General features: G+C 41.3%; 1 protein-coding gene across 3 annotated transcripts; it reads right to left on the reverse strand.

Moving 5' to 3' along the window:
- Nucleotides 1–1,702: 1,702 nt before the first annotated feature.
- On the reverse strand, nucleotides 1,703–18,824 carry stk40 (serine/threonine kinase 40). Of its 3 annotated transcripts, none has more exons than XM_026371395.1 (11): nucleotides 18,618–18,824; nucleotides 15,021–15,147; nucleotides 14,031–14,119; nucleotides 13,503–13,646; nucleotides 12,146–12,370; nucleotides 11,800–11,852; nucleotides 7,907–8,022; nucleotides 6,463–6,607; nucleotides 5,849–5,968; nucleotides 5,530–5,614; nucleotides 1,703–5,324 (listed from the first exon to the last, which is right to left on the reverse strand). In XM_026371395.1, the coding sequence occupies exons 2-11, from the start codon at nucleotides 15,136–15,138 to the stop codon at nucleotides 5,106–5,108; spliced, it is 1,314 nt and encodes a 437-aa protein (XP_026227180.1). In that variant the 5' UTR covers nucleotides 15,139–15,147; nucleotides 18,618–18,824; the 3' UTR covers nucleotides 1,703–5,105. The 3 variants fall into 3 exon arrangements, with proteins under 3 accessions (XP_026227180.1, XP_026227181.1, XP_026227182.1); XM_026371396.1 differs by having other exon boundaries at nucleotides 5,106–5,324; nucleotides 18,661–18,824; XM_026371397.1 differs by having other exon boundaries at nucleotides 5,106–5,324; nucleotides 14,031–14,116.
- Nucleotides 18,825–19,919: the final 1,095 nt, after the last annotated feature.

The following is a 19,919-nucleotide window of genomic DNA, read 5'->3' on the forward strand; positions in this document are numbered from 1 at the left end:
GCGCCATAGGTTGAATCCTTTGTGGAAACTCCCAATTTGTTGATTGAGACAGTAAGAAGAAGATCAGCTGTAGAGACTGGACGTGACTCCCAGTCATTAGCCACAGCAAACACATGATCAGAGATGGGAACTTCCACCAGCCGCTTATCTCTGAACTGCTGTGGTGTTCAACCCCTTCAAGGCTGATCATCTGATTAAATGTAACCTCCTCTCACACAACTGTGTGAGAAGGGCATATCTGTTGGTCGCAATTGAAAAGTCACATGTTTTCTTTTTATTCAAATACAGCATAAATGTGGTGCTGTATGTTTTGCTGGAGTTTGTCTCAGCAGAGGTCATAAAACCTTCAGCATGCTGAGAACAGCTGGAAACACATTCACACACACACACTGACAGGCATAAACACTTAAAGATATAACTGCAAAGCAGATGCAGCTGTGCACTTAAATCGGTTATTGCAAATACATTTTTAACAATTTTACTGCTACCACTAAAGTTCACATACACAGCTATAAGGATACTGCTACACACAAACATCTGGAAATGTTGACTTGTGTTTATCCTTTATCATCCATGTCCAGCTGGATAAATCCTGCTTTTTTTTCCCTAGTGAAACTGAATATGTAATGCTCTCTGAGGCAATTAAGTAAGAGCATCGCGATTATCTGATGTAGCCTTTAATGAACAATTGTTTGAGGTGCAAATTCAGGATGGACCTCCTCTCGGACAGCTGGTTGTAGTTTATTGGGACAAAGCATCTGTGGAACTTTCACCCCTGAGATCTCTAGACCTTTCCGCCTAGCTTGACATGCTGGGAGAGGGGTGCAATGATCCAGCCAGAGGAGAGATCCAGTGAAGGCACAGAAGGGTGGGAAGGGTTACTCAGAACTCAGTAATTCTTTATTTGAGGAGTCAGCACTGCAATTTTGCCTTTGGTAAGTACTTACAGACTGAAACTCATCTATAATAAGTAGGTCACAGGTCTGATCCCCTAATTTGTCCACTGATCGTGGGCTGAAGGTTTAATTTTATTCAGTGGGACCCACACTCATGCTCTAAATGTTCCTCCTAACTTGCAGACACACACAGATGTGTACTGGCTGAGTTTATAAAAGAGCCTTCGTGTAACATTTAAACATGCAGCTCTCACAGATTTAATCCAATGTCAGGTCTACCGTACTAATGCTGACACTTCTGTGGGTATGTTTATGTATTTTTCTGTATGGTTTCTGAATCAATGCCCTGCTGAAGAGGGTGTGTGTACGTTCAGAGTCTGAAGCGGGGAGGGGGTCAGCAGAGCAGTCTATAGGGTCCTGCAGCGCTGTCAATCGCAGCAGGAAGCTTCCTGTTTGAGCAGGTCTACCTCAGTCTACCAGAGCCTGACTCACCGCAGGACAGAGGGATTATTATTCTATATTCTGTTCCGTCTTCACACCGTTCCCCCTAACAGGACTGAAACAGCTTCATGAGAAAACACATGTAGACGTCTGGCACAGAAATACAGCTGAATGTTTTCTTCAGATTGAATTATCCACATCTGGCAAAAAATATATACAAAGCCAACAAAGAACAACTTTCGGAATAAAATCCTCCAGTTACCGATATTAAACACACTGCTTTTCCTGCAGACTTTCCTTTCATTGTTTAAGGAAGTGCTCCACCTACTGGCAATGAAAGGGCATGTGACAACACAAAGTGACAGTTAAATGTTTCCATATCAAAGTTTATTGCTGACATGCATGTAGAGATCTGATGAAGTAGAAAAATATGTTTTTTATACAAACATTTCTCATCTGTACAATTATGCAGTTTTCTGTATCTAGATGCCCATGTCCGACCAAGCAGCTTACAACACATTATCCCATTGGGTTTAAACTACACCGCACCACATTTCATATCCTACACCAAGTTTCCAGTTGAAACAGTCAGTAATATCAGCTATACAAGGATGACTTCATGACTTTAGAAGAATGAAAATAATAAAAACTGAATATACTGAAAACCAGTAAAACTGTACTATACATCCAGTTGGGGGTAAATAATTCTTGCTTTAGACTTCACTTTTAGGATCCAAAGGAGTAATTTTTCTTCAATTCTATCATTTCTCTGGCACACCTTGCAAGTTCAAAATCATGCAACAGTCACATGTTTTACACAGAGTTTAACCTCACACTATGTCCATGCTTTTCAGTCTACCAATACAGCTCTGCAAAACAAACATTGAATGTGGTACAACCCACTAGCTAGAAAGTGAAACACTTTTTGATTGGGCAGGACAGGGGAGGGGGCAAATAAGAACATCTACATCAAATGGTTATTTAAACCTCTAGTTTACTAACCTGTAGTTGGGTGTCATGGAAGATGGTGCAAGACACTTTCCACAGACAATCACTTCATGTCAGCCCTCAGCAAAAGCTGCAGTGTGCATGAAACACCCTTATATGATGAACAATCTAGACTACTACAATACTGCTGTATACCTATGGAATTCACATTGAAGTGGGAGAAAGCAGACAGCTCTCTTCACGTATTATTTTAGCCTCCTGACGCGGTGGTTGACGGCCAACGTGGCCCATAATGCATGTCAACTGGCATGTGTTGAAACAAGAGTTGGTATCTCAATGGGTGATCTACATACAATATGACTTGTGCAGTCATGATGGTGCAATATTTACATACTGACCAGAGAGTGCAGCCTTATGTGGTGTGGGATAGAGGGTAATGGTAGAAAAATAAAAACAACACAACCGAAATTCCTCCTGTAAATCCTCATGTGCGAGTATCATTTTGTATTGTGTAAAAAATAGAACTATGCAAAAGTCAGTCTTGTTATTAGTGTAGCTTAGGTTGACCACAGGGAGTTGTGGCAAAATGGCAAGAAAATTTAGGAATTCAAAGAGGAAAACAAAATATATGCTACGTATTCATGAATGTGGCTGAAAAAGGATTGAATTGAGAGGGTTTAATGTAGAACCAATGTTGGAATTAATATTTCTTAAAGCTGCAACAACTAAGAGATTGGGGGCCTGTTTCACTGGCATAAGTCCTAGCTAATCTTAGTCTAAGAAAGATTTCCACTAAAAGGAAAATTTTAATGGAAATCTTGTCTGTGATACAAGCTCCAGTGGTGTGGGGCAGGGGAGAATCTACACAAGTGAATAAATAAATCAACATGAAATTACAAGGAAAAAAATGAAATATGTGAAAAATATTCCAGAGCCTATATTCATGCAACCAGTTTGAATATAAATAGGAAAAAGACTAGAGAGCCCAAAGCACATACCAATATGCAAAGGCAAGTAGCAGTGTGCAGATGTCCAACAGTCACTGGTTAGTAGCCTTGCCATGGTTTGAAAAAACACTTGATAAAAGGAAGAGGGAAAAAAAAACAAAAAAAAAAAAAAAAAAAAAAAAACAGCCGAGAGGCCACAGCAACTAAACTTAAAACCTACAAGTCTGTAAATTCATTTCTCAACAAAATATTACAGTATCAATTACCAGACACTAGCTAGTCTCTCAGCCTACATACAGTGAGATAGTACAAGCATTTATAATTGAGCAAGAGAGAGGGCTTGAGAATGGCAATAGATATGTGATATTTTCCAATAATGGCAATCGCTAAAACATTCAGTCAACGGCAAGTCTTAGCAAAGCCTGCTCTGGTTTTCACAGTGTCTGCTGCGGAGGCAGGCTAGTTAACAGAACACGAAGATTGCAGGCTAGCTTATAGAGTCTAAGTCTGCCAGGGGTTAACAGCTCGACAGCTCCGCAGACTAGTTTAGTCTGGCCTGAAACACATACATACAGACTCAGGGATACTGCAGACATTTTAAAGCGTAGAATGACAGTTCACATTCATACTGAAAAACACTTGTCCCACAATCTGTCTTGATGAAGGAAAACAGGGAAGTTGGAATACCTGGAAGCCATTTGATTCTGAATGAGGCTGTGGGTACCAGTTTCCTTGGCTAAGAGTAATTTTAAGACATGATTTTTGGCAAGAGAAACGTGACAGTGCCTGATCTTTACTATAATGGCACTGAGGAAGCCATCAATTTGCCTTGGCAGGGAGGATCCAACGTTTTCCCCCCATTCAGTTCTTGGCATTGTGACTTCCAGGTACCTCACACTAGCTGCCTAGATGCTAAAAGATTTCCACAGGGATGAGCAAAAGCAGGAGACAATGCATTCTGCAAATATCAAAGAATGCTTGTACACATACTTTGATATTTAATATCTTCAATGCTAAAGTAGGGATCAAATGCTACTTGTTAAGGTACATATGATAAAAAGCTTATTCAGATTTTCGAAACCACTGATAAGGTTTCTCTGACAGAAAACATTAATGCTTTATGTCACTGGTGGCATCAAGACTCCATTGTTACAATCCCTTGTCTCAGAACAGTGAGCATGGTTTACCAACAGAGAAGAGAGACAGAGAGGTAGATTGATTTGAAGTCAGAGTTACAGACAGGACCAGTCTAGATCATTTTCCATACAGGGAAACCGAGAGGAAGAGGCAGGAGTGAGACGAGGGTGGAATGCAGGTATAGATAAGTGGCATCTGTGATAAGGTGATCTTACTTGAGGCAATACCATTAACCACCGGGAAGAGAAAGGGTTGCTACATGATTCTGGTCCTGTATTGCTCAGGGTATCCAGAGTTGTGAAAGTGTTACAGTAGGAGGGATCTCAAAGGAGGAGGAGGAATATGGAGTTAAAAGTCTCTTCAACACTCCAGACAGAGCCTTGTGTTAGCCCCATGTGTGACTGTGCCACCAGGTTTGGCTGCACAGTGAGATCTGACTGTGGATGACCTGTTGACAGGGGAAACCTATGGTTCACATCTCCCTCCAGGCTTTTCCACATTTCACTGCAGAATCCAGACATGAGGACTGAAGTTCTGGGTTGGCAGTTTGTTCTGGTGCCCTCCTCATGTCTATTCCACCTAGCTTGCCCAAAGCCCAACAATAAATGGGGCCATCTGTACCCTGCTTCAGGCTGGGCCCTGTGTGTGCGCAAGTGCAGTCTATCCTCCTTCATCCTCTTTGGACTCCACAGATCTCCCAGGGGAAACCAGAGAGGCTGAGTTTGGTATTTGAAGACTACTTCCGGAGGAAACGTTGAGCCAGGATGGCAGCATCTAGCGGGCTGACTGGCTGGGCGTCATGGCCCAGACGCCTTACAGGCGGGATGCTGCCAAACTGGCGCTTGGTGAGAAAGCTCTTGGCCTCGTGGATAGTGTTCTTCTCTTCAGCCAACAGCAGCTGCTGGCGCATGTAGTTCTCAAACTCATACTGTGAAGACTCTTCTATCACCTTGGCCTGAGGAAAGGAAATGTATTCTGTTCAGTGTCCTGCAACATCTGAGCCATTGGAAATAAACATGTTCTCAAAATGTATCTGACAAGGTAATGTTTATCCACTGTTATACATAGATGTGCTTAAACATTTCCAGCTCTATTTTAAATGAATTTTTCAACAGGTTCCATAATCAGACCTGTGATGTCATGTTTCTCCATTACTATACCTCTTGCAGATGTTCTGGGTGATTGATCTGGTCATCAATATCCGGCACCACCTGCAGAGGGCCACTCAGTGATGAAACAGACTGCCTGTCATTAGGAAAACACAATGGAATAATAAATTATGATGATTAACAACACAGAGCTGGCCAGTTTGTAGCTACTGATGCAGAATCACTCTATGGCTAACAGTACAACAGAGGAAGAAAAAAAAAAAAAAAAAAACTATTAATAGGCATTTTAGATCTCAGCTCTCCGCTTATGAATTTGAGAAGCAACACAATTTGTGTCATGTGTCTAGAAACCAGCAGAGGGAGCAATTACCATGAGGCAATGATGGCACTGAGCGATTCCAGCACCTCTCCTGCAGTCAGCCTCAGCTGAGGGTCCAGCACCAGCAGCTTTCGGATCAGGCACACAGTGTTCTCTGACACTCGACCATCCCTGCGTGAAAGGAGAGGGAATGGCAAAAGACATTATTTATTAGATCAATGTGACTACTGTCTCTAAAATCCCTACCGCTATTGCTTCAGGTTCAAAAAAGGCCAAAATTAAATGTAGTAAATTCTCAGCAAATGATAACCATTACAAATATTTTCCAGATAAAATACTGCCTTTTAGAGGACTATAGGTCTATACACATTGTTTTGGCCTCAATTATGCCTCTTATTCTGAAAGGAGTATGAAGAAATACTTGGTGAAAACTTATAAACAATGATTCATTTTGTTTGAGGGGGAAGTCCAACAAGCTTGCTGTCAGTATAACATAATATTTACAGTTGTTTTCCTTCTGTGCTGCAGAATTACAAAAGAATAAATGGAGAATAAAACAGTACACTATGCTTTCAGTATGCTATGATTGTTGTCAGAGCAGGCACAGTCTATTGCTTTGAATACCATACAACACCAAATATTACATGGATAGGACAAGTACTAACTCTGGGATGGAGTACTCAGCAGCCTTGATCTTGCGGAAGAGCTCTTGAGGTATGCTGTCATAAAAGGGGAACTGACCATATAGCATAGTGAATAAGACCACACCAAGTGCCCACATGTCACTGGGTTTGCCACGGTACGGCCGACCTGGGGATAGGAAACAGAGGATCAGTGTTTGATATCAACAAATGTTAGGAATAGTCAATAAGCAGAGGTTGAAGTCTGTCTAATGCAATGACAGTTTTCGCCCTCTATGACTCAGGGGTGATCAACCCTTTAACAAGTTCAATTCCTGTCAGGTCTCCGGGTCTAATGATTAACGAGCAAACACAAGCAATAGCTTCATATCCATTCTAATTCCTAGAAATCTTCACACTGCTGACTTCTGAAATGGAAGAACTGTTTTTATAATTATCACTGAGCCACTAAATCAGCTGTGGATTGGCAATGAATAAACTGGAGCTGGTGAGGGTGGAGCATCATTGTTGTGCATGACCATAGGCAGTGTTGTTACAGCCAGGCAGGCGGCAGCAACAGCAGCAGGCAATTATGTTAAAGCTTGTGACACACACAGGCGGGGGATGGGGATGGGAGGGGAAGGGGGTAAATGGGAGTAGTTTCCCTCGAGTGAGTCATCAGTGTGTGAGTCACTGAAGCTCTGTTTAATTGTGTGCCTGTCACGTTATGCTGATATACACGCCCCGGTTTTATCTACAGTTCTAGTGGTTGGAGGTGAACGATTATTGTTTAAAATTCTTCCCACTGTTGTTCACTGTCCAGACTGTTGCTCTAAGTGGATGGAACTAGGGGTCTAGGATGAAAGTGTACGTCTGCAAACTCGCTTCAACAAATGAGCACTGTATATTTGAACAATGAGAATAGATTTCCATTTTTTTCACCAGAAAAAGAAGATGTTTCACACAAAGAGCAAAGTGTAGCTTCCTCTGCAAACACGCGCATGCATGCACACACACACCACAAGGAAATGCAAAATCACTGTGATTACAGAAAGAAAAAAGCTATTCCTAGCTTTTGTCAGCCCGACATTGCAACATACCCTCTTCCTTATTGGCTAATAACCGGAAAATCAAACACAAGACTGACGGCTAAATCTTATGCAATGGTTTTCAAAACGAGGGCCAGGATGTGACCTGGACCTAGATCAACAAAGATCTTTCTTGTAACTAGAACTTTCTGTTCTGGCATTCTGAGAATTAGACAATTGTGTTTCACTTTCAGAAATACACTTCACAATCCCATTTCAGCTCTATTGGTGCTGAAGCTATGGCAAAGAGGAATATTTTCACACCTGCACACACAGGATTGTTGTTTTTTTTGGAATTAAAACTGGATGATGCAGACACCTCATATCAGAAACAAGCCTTTTGAGCACCAGCTTTGTTGATTATCCTTTAAAAAGTACATGGTTGCGTTTTTTCCACTCACCACTTAGTACATCTGGGCTGATGTAGGCCGGACTTCCTCTCTGGTCTTTCAGCAGGTCCTCCTCACTCACCAGGTGTTTTCCCAGGCAGAAGTTGGTAATAGTGATTCTGTGAGTCCTATATGCAGACACAAACAGGCAAACATACCTGATAAATATCATTTTGAATCAATATTTGAATCAAATAATGACACAAATATACCAATAACATTTACCATAACTTGATAAAACCTTGGAAAACAACAGCAAAACTGTCTTACTCATATTACCAAGTTAGTGTTAAGTTTGGTGAAACACTGCACATTCAGCCCAAGGCTTGAAGTAAACAGACAGTCAGGAAGAACTTGCAAGCATGCTCTGTTGTTTTAATAACTTCATGGTTAACTTCACTGTAAAAATACATCAGTATCTCAGGACTGCCAGATGCAAAACATAGTATGCACGCCCAGTCAAGAAAAAAAGTTTGTCTCCTTATGTTGTACTTGCACTAAGATGTTTTCTTAATCTTAGTCAACTTAACACATGATTCTTCATTCTGACCATAATCTTAAAAATGTCATAAGGTTTTCCTGTCCACGTCATAGCCATGTTCCCTCAAATACCTCAAAATCTATTTGATTTAGGAGATCCATATACATATGTTGAACTACACTGTAGTAGTTGCTGGTTTATTTTTCATTTTAAAACATACATGTTGAACTGAAGAAAAAACGTAGTCTTGATCCTGAGTGTTAACATTAGATGATCTACATGATCGGTTAGAGTAATTTTAACCAATCACGAAACTTACCCATGAAGAAATAGAAGCACAAATGTGACTGCAGATTGCTATCAGAAACATGTTTATATATATATTTATATTTTTGAGTACAAGTTTGTACTATGACATTTGCATAAGCCTATAACCAATTTCGAAATAATGCTTCTCATGCAGCAGATGTCAGATCTGTGGACAGAACCTTTTGAAAAACCCATTAGTTTCAACTAGATGATCTTTTAAACTCTAAAGCACTGTGGATTAGGGGTTTACAGAAGACTCTCAAACTCTTAAAAAAATTTTGTTGAATCATGTATGTTTATTATCATCATCAACAACAACAACACACTTTTACCCTATTGCTATCTTCCTACATTTCAAGAAGAAAACCACACCAGACACACTGGCACTTCAAAGTCTGCAAAGACCCACAGCTTTTATGAGCCATGTTTGATTAATTTTGTTTCTGTGGAAACAATGTGGTGCTGTTAGATTTTTCTGAGTCATCAAGGTAAATTTAGATTGCATGTGGTAGAGTGAAACCTAATAGTATTAAAGCAGAGAAACTAAGGACCCTTTTATGCCTGTGTGATCTTTTAGCAGAGAAAGGGAAGATAAAGCCACACATTGACAAACATACAGTATGAGTCAACTTGTGGCTTGGGATAATTGTCTTGATGACTAAGCCTGCATGGTGATGGGCTGGCAAGCGAATATATAAAGCTCAACAAGATTTAAAATACGTACACAAACATGCAACTTTAAGCGCACCCACACAATCACTCCCATACTGAACACGCACACATGAAAATGCACTGAAAAAGCACGAGTGCACACAAAAGCAGCCACGGTCTAGAGCCTGGGTCCTCTCTGGATCACGCTCCTCACCCACATCCGCTTTCTAAAAAGCCTGAGGTCAACAGCTTCCCTTATTCTCTCTCACTTTCACACCATGCTCCATCACACACACTCACTGCTCCCATTACAGCATCTGGAGCCAGTTCCTCTGAAAACACTCAATTTTTTATCAAATGCTCCAGTCTCAGTCTTCCCTTAGAACATTTAATCCACATGATGTCCAGCTACTGATGCGATCCAAGTCTCTAGAACTATACAGTGTCCTTGCAATCAGCACAATGCTGAGCCAGAGTAACAGAGTACAATGCTGAGTCTCAACATGAAATATTCTTTATGGAGGAACCGTCAGACCCTTTGTCTAAGTGCATCACGACCTGGGTTTCTATTCTTGCACCGGAGATTGGGTAAATTAAATTGCATGTTTGCCTCCTGAGCCAGTCCCTGGGGACTGAAGAGACCACACCATCTCTACTTCCTGGTCATGGGACCCCAAGTAAGTCAGGAAACCTGAAACCCAAACATCCCCATGCCTGCAACATTTTTCTGAAACTACACCAGCTGATGAGAAAAGAGGTTAAACACAGGGCAGCTTCTATACACTCAGCAAATATCATTTCTTGTTAACTGATCTTCTTTAGACTAATCTGCTATTAATTGTATTATTGCATTATGGCTACTGCTTGCCTATTATCATTATGAGTTTCAAAAAAATTAAATTTTACAGACTCCTTTCGCCACCATTCAGTCATTGCAATTGCCGTTTGAAAATTGACAAAACCACAAGATAAAAACACTTTGCAATGGGGTAAAAATGATTATGTTCTGATAAAAAATACAACATAAAATTGGGAAGACAACCAGCTCTGATCTATCATCAACCAACAACCCTGCACATTGATTTATGACATCCTGCTTTCATAACAGCTGGCTCTGCAAGAGGAAATCGCATCATTCTTGCATAAACTGCTGAGCTTGTTGATGACACAGGTGCATTTCCCAGAGTGACAGTTAGCTACAGTGGAGGAGAGGAGATTTTAGAATGGGCTTGCCTCTAATCTGGCTGCCTGCTTACTGTCTGTACATTCATGCACATCCACGGTGATGGAAGAGAAAATATGTGGGTAAAGAAAACATGATGCATAAAAAAGAAGAGCGGAAAAAACTAAAATGACACTGAATTTAAAATTTAAAAAAAGGCCATGAAAGCGGCATAGCGATTGGGGTGTGAAAAAAAAAAAAAAAGATAAAACAGTCAATAAATGACTGTATTTGTGTGTGTGTGCCGTGCACTGCAGTGTGAGTCAGCTTTGAGCTATGGGGCCTTTGGCAGGCCTCTCTTTTGTCTCCAGCTGGGACGGAGTGTTCCGCTCGTCTGCTCCTTCCCCCCCAACCCTCCTCCCCTGGCCAAAACAGTGTTTCATCACCAACATCACTAGTACTATTACTACTACTACCCCCACTGCTGCAGGTGGCGATATGCTGAGAATGTGGCATCTTAATGTACACACTCAGAAACGCAGATCGTGGCCAAGAAGAGATTGAACAGTATGTTGGACAACTACGATTATGCGCAACTGTGTGTGACACAAGTATACAAGGTATTCTAATGTGAAGTAGGTAAATGAGCAGAGGATCACAGAATGTGTGTTAGTCATGACTTCCATAAAAGATTTGAAGAGAATCTAAGACAGTGAATGCAGATCTCCACTGTTAAGAGGGAGCTATCCATAGAATCAATGTGAGAAAACATAGACAAATTAATATTAAAAAGCAAATAGCAATAGCACAGCAGATGAATAATGTCTCTCTTATGTATACAGAATTTGAAGAGGGATTTACAGATTAGTATTTTTCCATTCTGCAGTAGCCATTTAAACTGCGCGTCTGACCCAAAACACTCTGAATGAAAAAAGCCATGGCATATTCGTTGCTGTATTTTGCACCTGAATCAAGTTCATCCTCTGATTCCAAAAACCCAACTATAGGGAATGAATCATCAGCCTAAAGTAACTACAGTCATGGACCCTGCAGCAGAAGAGATTGAGGCTCTAGGTTCCAGCGACTGATCTCACTCTCAGTCTGAGAATGTGACCCCCGATTGAGCTTAGAGCCAAAAGCAAACTGGATACACGGTGCTGCAATTCGCTGAGGCCTCTCATGCATGTGAGTTGAGGCAGAATGGCTTATTGGCAGGCTTAAAATGACATGACCACTTCATACAATGAAGGATTTTGGCCAGCTAACTAATAAGGCTGAAAGCCTGAATGAGTCTCATCTTACCGTTTGTTCAGCACCATGTTTCCTAGTTTGAGGTCTCTGTGCACAATGTTTTTCTGCATGCAGGAAACAGAGAAGAAAAAAAAATGTTTGGTCATATTGTGTCTAGTGAATCACTGGTATCAAAACAATCAGTTTGTTTCTGGGAGTGGCACACAAGCATGGGAAATGAGTAATCAGAAAGGATGTACAGCTACTAAATAATAAAGCTATTTCTCTTAAGTTGACAAAAACATTGTAGCATTTTAGCTTTTTTCATTCATAAAAATAAGAACTGCACATTCATGGTTTATTATTGTTGTCATTATTATTATTATTAAGTATTATTTTTACACCATCCTAGACTGACCTTATGAAGGGCCTCCACCACATGCACCACATCATAGAAGATGACAATGGCCTCGCGTTCGCTCAGTCGTTTCTCTTTTATGACGTAATGCTGAAGGTTTATTAGATCTGCTGTCTTGTCACTGAAATCATGAGCACATAGGCAGTCCAGCACAAGGCAGATTCGTTTCTTCATCTTGTGTACTTTGTTTGCTTCCATGTCCTCCACAATCTCGTAGGCTCGATCCTGGAGAACAACAACAAAGAAGTGTGACATACGATCCTCAGAGAAGCACTTCTTTTGTAAGTGAAGTTGTTGATATATTTCAGAAGCACTTTTCAACTTCTTGGCTTAATCAATTTAAGTTGAGGCATTCATGAATGCATCAAACTGAATAGATTCCTGTAATATACCAGCTGATCAAGCTATTTATTCATTACACACACACACACACACACACACACACACACACACACACACACACACACACACACACACACACACACACACACACACACACACACACACACACACACACACACACACACACACACACACACACACACACACACACACACACACAGTAGAGGTGATCGATCAGGCTGCATGTAGCTAATTTGAATTCAACATCTAGTCCTATACCCCAGGTGGTGGAGGACAAATAACAAAAGGTCATTCATCTTTTCCAACTCCGGTTATAGCAGAGTCACTGTTTCTTATTGATCTTCATATTAGGTTGTCAGTTTTTTTTAGATGCCGTCAGCACCTCTGAAAGTGTACATTAACTGGTTCTCTCACAGTGGAGTTACACTATAATAATCCAATCAATATTGTAGGCCTAAATGAATCAGAGTGCATGGCTCAATGATGCTATTTTGAGAACACCAACAGAGTGGAACAGACAGGATGTGAAAGACAGATGAAGAAGGAAAACAGAAAGAGAGGTAGAGAAGGCAGATGGAAATATAACAAAGTAAGAAGAGACAGGTGGTGATACAGGTTGAAGAGGAGGGCTCAGTGTGAATGGATGTAGCTGTGAATAGAAAAGAACTACAGATAAATATGTCATTTAATGATACTCCCACTTCTCAACTGAAACAACTTGAATAAGGTAAACAGAAGCAGCTGGGTGGACAAATGGCAAGCTTAACTCTATATTCCATTGCATTCTGAAATGGATATAAAGTGAAAGAAAATTCTCCATGGTGATGCTGGAATATTTATCTGTCTTAATTATACAGGATGTCCACCCACACAGTGCTGAGCAATACACCATAAACTCTTCTTCATTGCCCTTAATATTAATAATATGTCTCAGTAACTATGCACTTATATAGAATGCAACTTAATGGTCAAATACATTCAGGGCTCAGTCTACCTGGAAGAGACCATGGTGGTGGACTACCCCATCCTGGTTGTGCAACAGCGAGAGGAGGGAGTACTCTGTGTGTAGAAGCATCTTTCCCTGCCTCTCTTCTTGGGTCTCCCCTGCAGAATCAACTCGCTCCTCCAGCGTCAGGATCTGCCGTAACCACAAACAAAAAATGAGCAAACACTAAGGTCACATGGCAGAAACCCAGACAAGATTAGACAGCAGAAAGCTTTAACCCTGTTGTACACAGGCAACCTTTAGTGCCTGTACTAAAACTCTGCACTCCAGCCTTGTGTAACAGACATTAGATGGCCCCAGTAAACAATGCCCAGCTGAGGTTTTGTTTGTTTAAACAGGGGGCCATTAAATGAACACCAACAAGGAAAGGTCAAAGGTTCAGACATCTTCTGGGGCATAATAACTTTGTTTTGAACAATACACTCATTCCTTATTGCTATTGCTACAACCACTATATGCTTATCTAATTGCATTTGTGAGAAGAAAAAAGACAACAAACAATCCCAGAAGACTTACTTTCAGCTGATAGAAGTCATCTGTGCCGTCCTTTCTGGCCAGACACTGCACTATGCTGGGCACTGGTGAGTTGCCCAGGCGAGGCCCTGCTAGGATAAAGAACAGCTGCATGACCAAAAGGCAGCCTCCATGCCGGAGTTGTGCTCTCACTGCAACTCATTAAAGGCTGTGCATGTACTCATTAACACCCCTAGTGTAATGTTTTCTTTGGCACTTTAAATTGCAAATAGTAGCTTTATGTAGTAGAAAACCTAGATGTTTGAGAGTATGGGAGAAAAACACATTTTCCAGAGGGAGAAAATAACTGCTTCTACACAGACTCAGACCTTTCTGGCCGATGTCATGGGGATCAGTAAAATTCTTGACATTCTTGTCTCAGGCGTGCATACACACATACCCCTTTTCGACCAACACAAACTTGGTGTTACTTCTGGGCTAATGCTGATACTGGTTAAGAGTTGGTTCAAACTGCAAACCTAAGAACTGGTTTGCTTTTCCACAGGCTAGAGAGTCACTGTTCATTGTGATCAATTACGATTTGATTATGTTTGACATAATAATAAGCTTTGTTAGCTTTAGTCTTTAGCAAGCTAAACTATATTTCATCTATACAGTTAAACCCAACTAATAAAAAAATACACAGATTGTTATCTTTACAGCAAAGCTTTAGTTGATCTTGCTGGTCACTATAATCCAACACCCAAGTCCCTGACGCAAGTGGCTCCTGGTGCCACTCTGACACCTGTTTTCTCGGCTGATAGCCGTTTCTTTAGCTGTCAGGACGCAGAGAACCGTTTACAAATTAAGCACTGGCTCCGAGAGACCCATGACTCCCATATAAACCATTTACTGATTTCCTGCACACAGATTTAAGGATTTCAAGTGTTGAAAAAAATGCACATTATGTCCAATCCCAGCTAAAAAGAAAACCATGTCATATTTTTGAGGATTGAGCAAACTAAAGTATGGAGTATGTAGTAGCTTCCTTACCAAGGATGAAGGGACCAGCTCTCTTGGCATTATTGCCAGATATCCCAGGACACTGCAGCTTGCTGGCCCTGCCTGATGTCTCTCCAGCCCCCCTCTCCGACGAGCGCCGCTTGGACATAGTGGAGCTCTGCAAAGAAATAAATCAGATTAGAGCATGGGATAGAGTTAAAGGGTAAGTGCATGCATGTGACTACAAGGACACAACCTCTCAACTCAATAGCAAAAAAATAACAGTAAACCGGTAATCAAACAATGGTTGTCTAAACAGTGTGTTAAAAATACTTTACCCAGAGGCTTAGCAGTAGTACTATAGGCCAGCCGAGAGTAACCGTGAACTAAAGTGAAAAAAGGTAAAGTTCAGGGCAGCTCCTCCCAGCCTACTTTAAATATCCCTCCCATACATTTACCAACACCTCAGTGTGAATGTAAGGCCATTAGAGCTCCATTCACAATGATGACTGGTGGCGTCAAGGGTGACACCCTTAGTTTCAATCTCCCCAAAAGGCAATGTGAGTGTGTCACAATCTGCAATGTAAATGAAAACCTCTCACATGCAAATGCATTGAAGTAAAACAAGGTTCTCTTAAATTAAGCATTTTTAACTTACATCTCTGCAGAGACCCACATATCAACCTTAAGCTTTTCCTGATATAAGGAGGATAAGTTCAGAAAATCCTTCCGTTCTTAATCTGCATATTTTATCTAAAAATCTGTACAACCTGCTTATCTATGCAGATCTTCCTCTGAAAGGACATGCATGTTCAACATAAGCAGAAAAAAACAAATCAAATTCCAAGCTGCAAACCTTTACACTATGATAAGAAACAAGATTCACATGCACACATTCCCTCTCACACACAAAAAACAAAACAGTGGCACAGTGTGACACATCATCATTACACAAACTACTTTAACCGCCACAGCAGCTCTACCTCCCAGAATTCAGAGGTATGTTTTGTTTACTGATACTGAGTTCCTATGTGATGAAACCTTGTCTGTTTTCCCTGTAACAGGGAAGTAGTGCCTTGAACCAAGAGAAATGATTCATTCTGCTGTCGTCCTGATTTTCCATTGGACAAAAATGCTTAAACGTCCAGGTGACAACACCAGTCAGAGTGTGAAATGTATCCCTAAGCCTCAGACATGCGTGAGGAAAATAAAACAACCATCAAGAAGTTAGGTCCATAAAAAAGACGACACAAAGTGCCATATCTCAAGAAAAAAATGACACTGACTGATAGAGGTGGCCTGCATATTTTAGTCAAATACACAAAAGAGATGATTCAGACTAATAAAATTCAAAGTAATTCATAATCTACAAGATAGATGTGAGTTGACACATGCCAAATGAGATGACAAATGCCAAAAACCTTCAGAATACGTAACCAGTCTTGCAAGTGGAACAAAGTAGATCAATTTGTTTTTCTAATGAATTACACCATCTTCCTGTTTCAAAACTATTCGTGCGCCACTCGCCAGTTGGCATTTTTGGGCAGAGAGGAGGCAGGACAGTTGGCAGTCAGTATGGGCTGATATGAAATCTCACTTCCATGAGGCTTTTTGTGATCCCAGACAGCAGACAGTGTCATCATCATGTCTCTCGCCCATCTGTCTCTATCTCCACTAGTCATCACCCACTGAGTCTGATGAGCTGAGGTTTTTTTGACAGCATTTATGGCGCAAGCCAGAGTGACACCAAGTCACGCTGCCAATAGTAAGAGAGCATCTTACTCTTGAGCATGCAAAGCAACAGATAATCAGCTGTTGCAATTCATGAGGGTCCTTTATAGGAAATCCATAAAAAAAAAAAAACTTCATCCAACGGTCAAAGTAGTTGGCAGAATCAACAATGCACATACTGCTTCGAGTGCTAGAATATATATTTTAAATTGTTAGTTTGAGTGCTGCAAATAAGCAGATGGAAAAAATAAAAGGTATTCAATCTGTGACAAATTCACACATTTCTAACAAGGTTATTTGTGATTGCACTTTTTATGCCAGATAGCATTTTGAAAACACTTCATTCATGCACCTTGAACTTATAACATGAACAACTGACTCATGGACAGAAACTTCAATTCAACAAATAGTAAACTAACCCAAGGCTATTCATCTATCTACTGAACACCAGCTGTAGTGCTGTGGAGCTGACCCTCAACACATCTAAAAAGCAAAGGTCAATGCAACCAACTAATACAGACTGACCTAAATGACATCAGCATGATGACAGCACACAGCTATCCTTTTCTGACACTGCTGTGCCTCTCTGCACAGCCAGTGATCTGGTAAGCAAGACTGCCTCTGCTTCTGACTGTACCAGAGGGAGGACAAGAACAGATACAGCCTCTGAATCATATCACACGAAAGGAGGAGAGACACGCTGCCGGTGCCCACGAGAAATGTGGGCTCCTTAAATAGTATCAGAACAAAACAACCACGTAGGTGTCTCAAGATCCACCCACCCAGACTCCATGCCACTTGTCTAGCTCTGCAACAACAGCTAAATTGCAAAATCAAGGTAGTATCAAGAAAACATAAGGAAACTTAAGCAGGTAGTAAACAAGTGAGTGGATTAAAAATGAAGCCAGCTAGACAGTATAATCCAAATCAATAAACCCACAAATAGATCAAACACAAAAGTCAGGACAAAAGATAAGGTCAAATATGATTCAATGGTGCTGGCTCACTGAAATGCCAATCAATCATGTCAGCTCATACAAGCTGTCCTACGCATAACTGCAGCTGTTTACTACAATACTGCAATAACGCCCTTGACTGCACAACAATGCTGTGGACACAAGGTCGCGCTCACTATAAAATAATTGCAAGTACACACACACACACACACACAGTCTGTCACACATTGTTTGGTGCCATTTTGCGACCACAAGGTCTGGACACAGTGCAGTTCAGTTCAGTTCTGGCAGCGAGCTGTGTAAAACGAGGAGTCGCGTAACGTTGGAGTGAAGCTGACGTTATGCTTCGCAACTTGTGCAAAAAACCAATTCCACAGACAGCTCGGTTTCTAACTCGGACAAGTAGGAGCTCCAGTGTTGTGCTCACAGCAGTTTCTATTTGACCGCCTGGAGACGTTTTAAGTCGCTTCACACGGCAATGTGGACAGCAGTCTGACCGAGGTGGCTCCTCAATCGGCGTTAAAAACAAGCACAAACGCACACATTACGTTACTCGCTCGTCAACTGCACATAATAAAGGGAGAATGACAAAGCTAAGAGCGAGTGCACGTACAAACCTAACTCACGTTAGTCCAACAACAACGCTGAGTGAATCCCCAGGCTGAGGACGCTGCCACAGCTTCAGGCACACCGGTCACACAAAGGGACTCACAACACAAGAAGGAGTTTAGCTTACGGTGCAAACTACACATAGCAGCCGTTAGCTATGTTAGCACCACTTTAGCGTGTACCTGACCATACCAGAAAGGCATTCGTGTAATTGCTGACGAGCGACGTTGGTTATCGCCAAGCTTGAGGCTACGGAGCAGCCGGGGAGGCCATTTAAACGCGGTCGTTTAACACTACAGCTGGCCAGCCGAGCCACAAAGCTAGATAGCAACGTAGTCGCCACCTCGCTTACCTCGAGCCAAAACCGCCGGGTAAAGTCTGCGCTGTCTCCTTACCACATGGACATTTCGTGGGTAAACTCTGGTGGATATGCGGAGCGTCTCGCGTACGCAGGAGAGCCAACAGAGGGTTGGTTTCGGATTGTTTAGCCTCTGTTACCGAAATGAGCAATTAAGGAAAAGCCTCCGCTCATCGCTGATCGCATCTTTCCACAGCGACAGCGCCACCTGACAACGGAAATGACGCACACAGTTACATGATTGACAGCCGCCGTCGACCAATGGCAGCAGCTGTCTGTTTTCCTAGGAAATGGTTGCGCACTGATGATGAAATTCTTTGCATAGTCTAATAAAAGTCGAGCATTTCTCACAGTAGTTGCAAAATAAGGTCCGTTTCTTTATTGTTTATTTTGTCAGTGCTGGAAAATTTCAAAACTTATTAATCAAGTTTAGTTCCCTTACAGATGTCAGTGTTGACATGCATACAATGACATCATAATGTCATAGTTATTTATTGTGTAATGTACCCAGCATACAAACATGGTTAAAACTACCCAGCTCTCTGGACTTATGAGGGTTTGTAACACAGCAGTGGTAAAATGTTCAACAAAGGAAAAAACAAAATACAACGTTTCTCAAACACAAGTGCTCTGTAATAATCCAACCAAAGACGTAATAAAAAATGAAGATGGTGCAAATTTTAAAAAGTTGGAGGGCATCATTAGCATCAAGTATTATTTGCAATCAAACATTAACTAAACACAAGTAGCAGTAGTACAAGGTATAATGTTGTATGGCCAGATAGAAGATATCTGACATAAATATGGCCCCTTATTTGCCCTATACATATTACCTTCTGTTCCATTAGCTATATGACTCAGTGAAACTGTATCACTGAGTTCAGTGATTCAATTCAATTCATCTGGTACATGCTTCATTTTTTTTTCTAATAGTTGTAATTGCATAGAATTACATTACAAACCTAAAACCACTTTCTTACACATTTACCCAGCAAGCACATTTTTGAAAGACAGTGACATTTAGTAAAGCCCACCTGTTCCCAATTTAGACGCACCGATTAACCCTAAATTCCACCCACAGCTACCAGTTTCCAACCAGTAGGCAGGTGTGACAGACACAGAGAGGGCAATCTAAATGGCAGAGGGTTCTTCGAGTTGCACTAGTCTTCCTGCCTTGACTCAGCATAGCACATGCCCCCAGCCACATGAAACACTGTGTGGCTTTACAGTGTCCTGCCCACAGCCTTTCAAAGAGGAAACTGAATCATACCTTAAAACTCAGGCTCTATGAGAGAA

This window comes from Anabas testudineus, chromosome 16 (genome assembly GCF_900324465.2).
Source record: "Anabas testudineus chromosome 16, fAnaTes1.2, whole genome shotgun sequence".
Lineage (NCBI taxonomy): Eukaryota > Metazoa > Chordata > Actinopteri > Anabantiformes > Anabantidae > Anabas > Anabas testudineus.

What these genes read in the sequence shown, in the direction of transcription:
- stk40 (XM_026371395.1), bottom strand. Translation starts at nt 15,138, where the DNA reads ATGTCCAAGCGGCGCTCGTCGGAGAGGGGGGCTGGAGAGACATCAGGC. An exon ending in ATGACTTCTATCAGCTGAAA is followed by an intron (nt 13,647 to 14,030) that starts GTAAGTCTTCTG and finishes TGGTTACGGCAG; the next exon opens with ATCCTGACGCTGGAGGAGCG. An exon ending in TGGTGGAGGCCCTTCATAAG is followed by an intron (nt 11,853 to 12,145) that starts GTCAGTCTAGGA and finishes TCCTGCATGCAG; the next exon opens with AAAAACATTGTGCACAGAGA.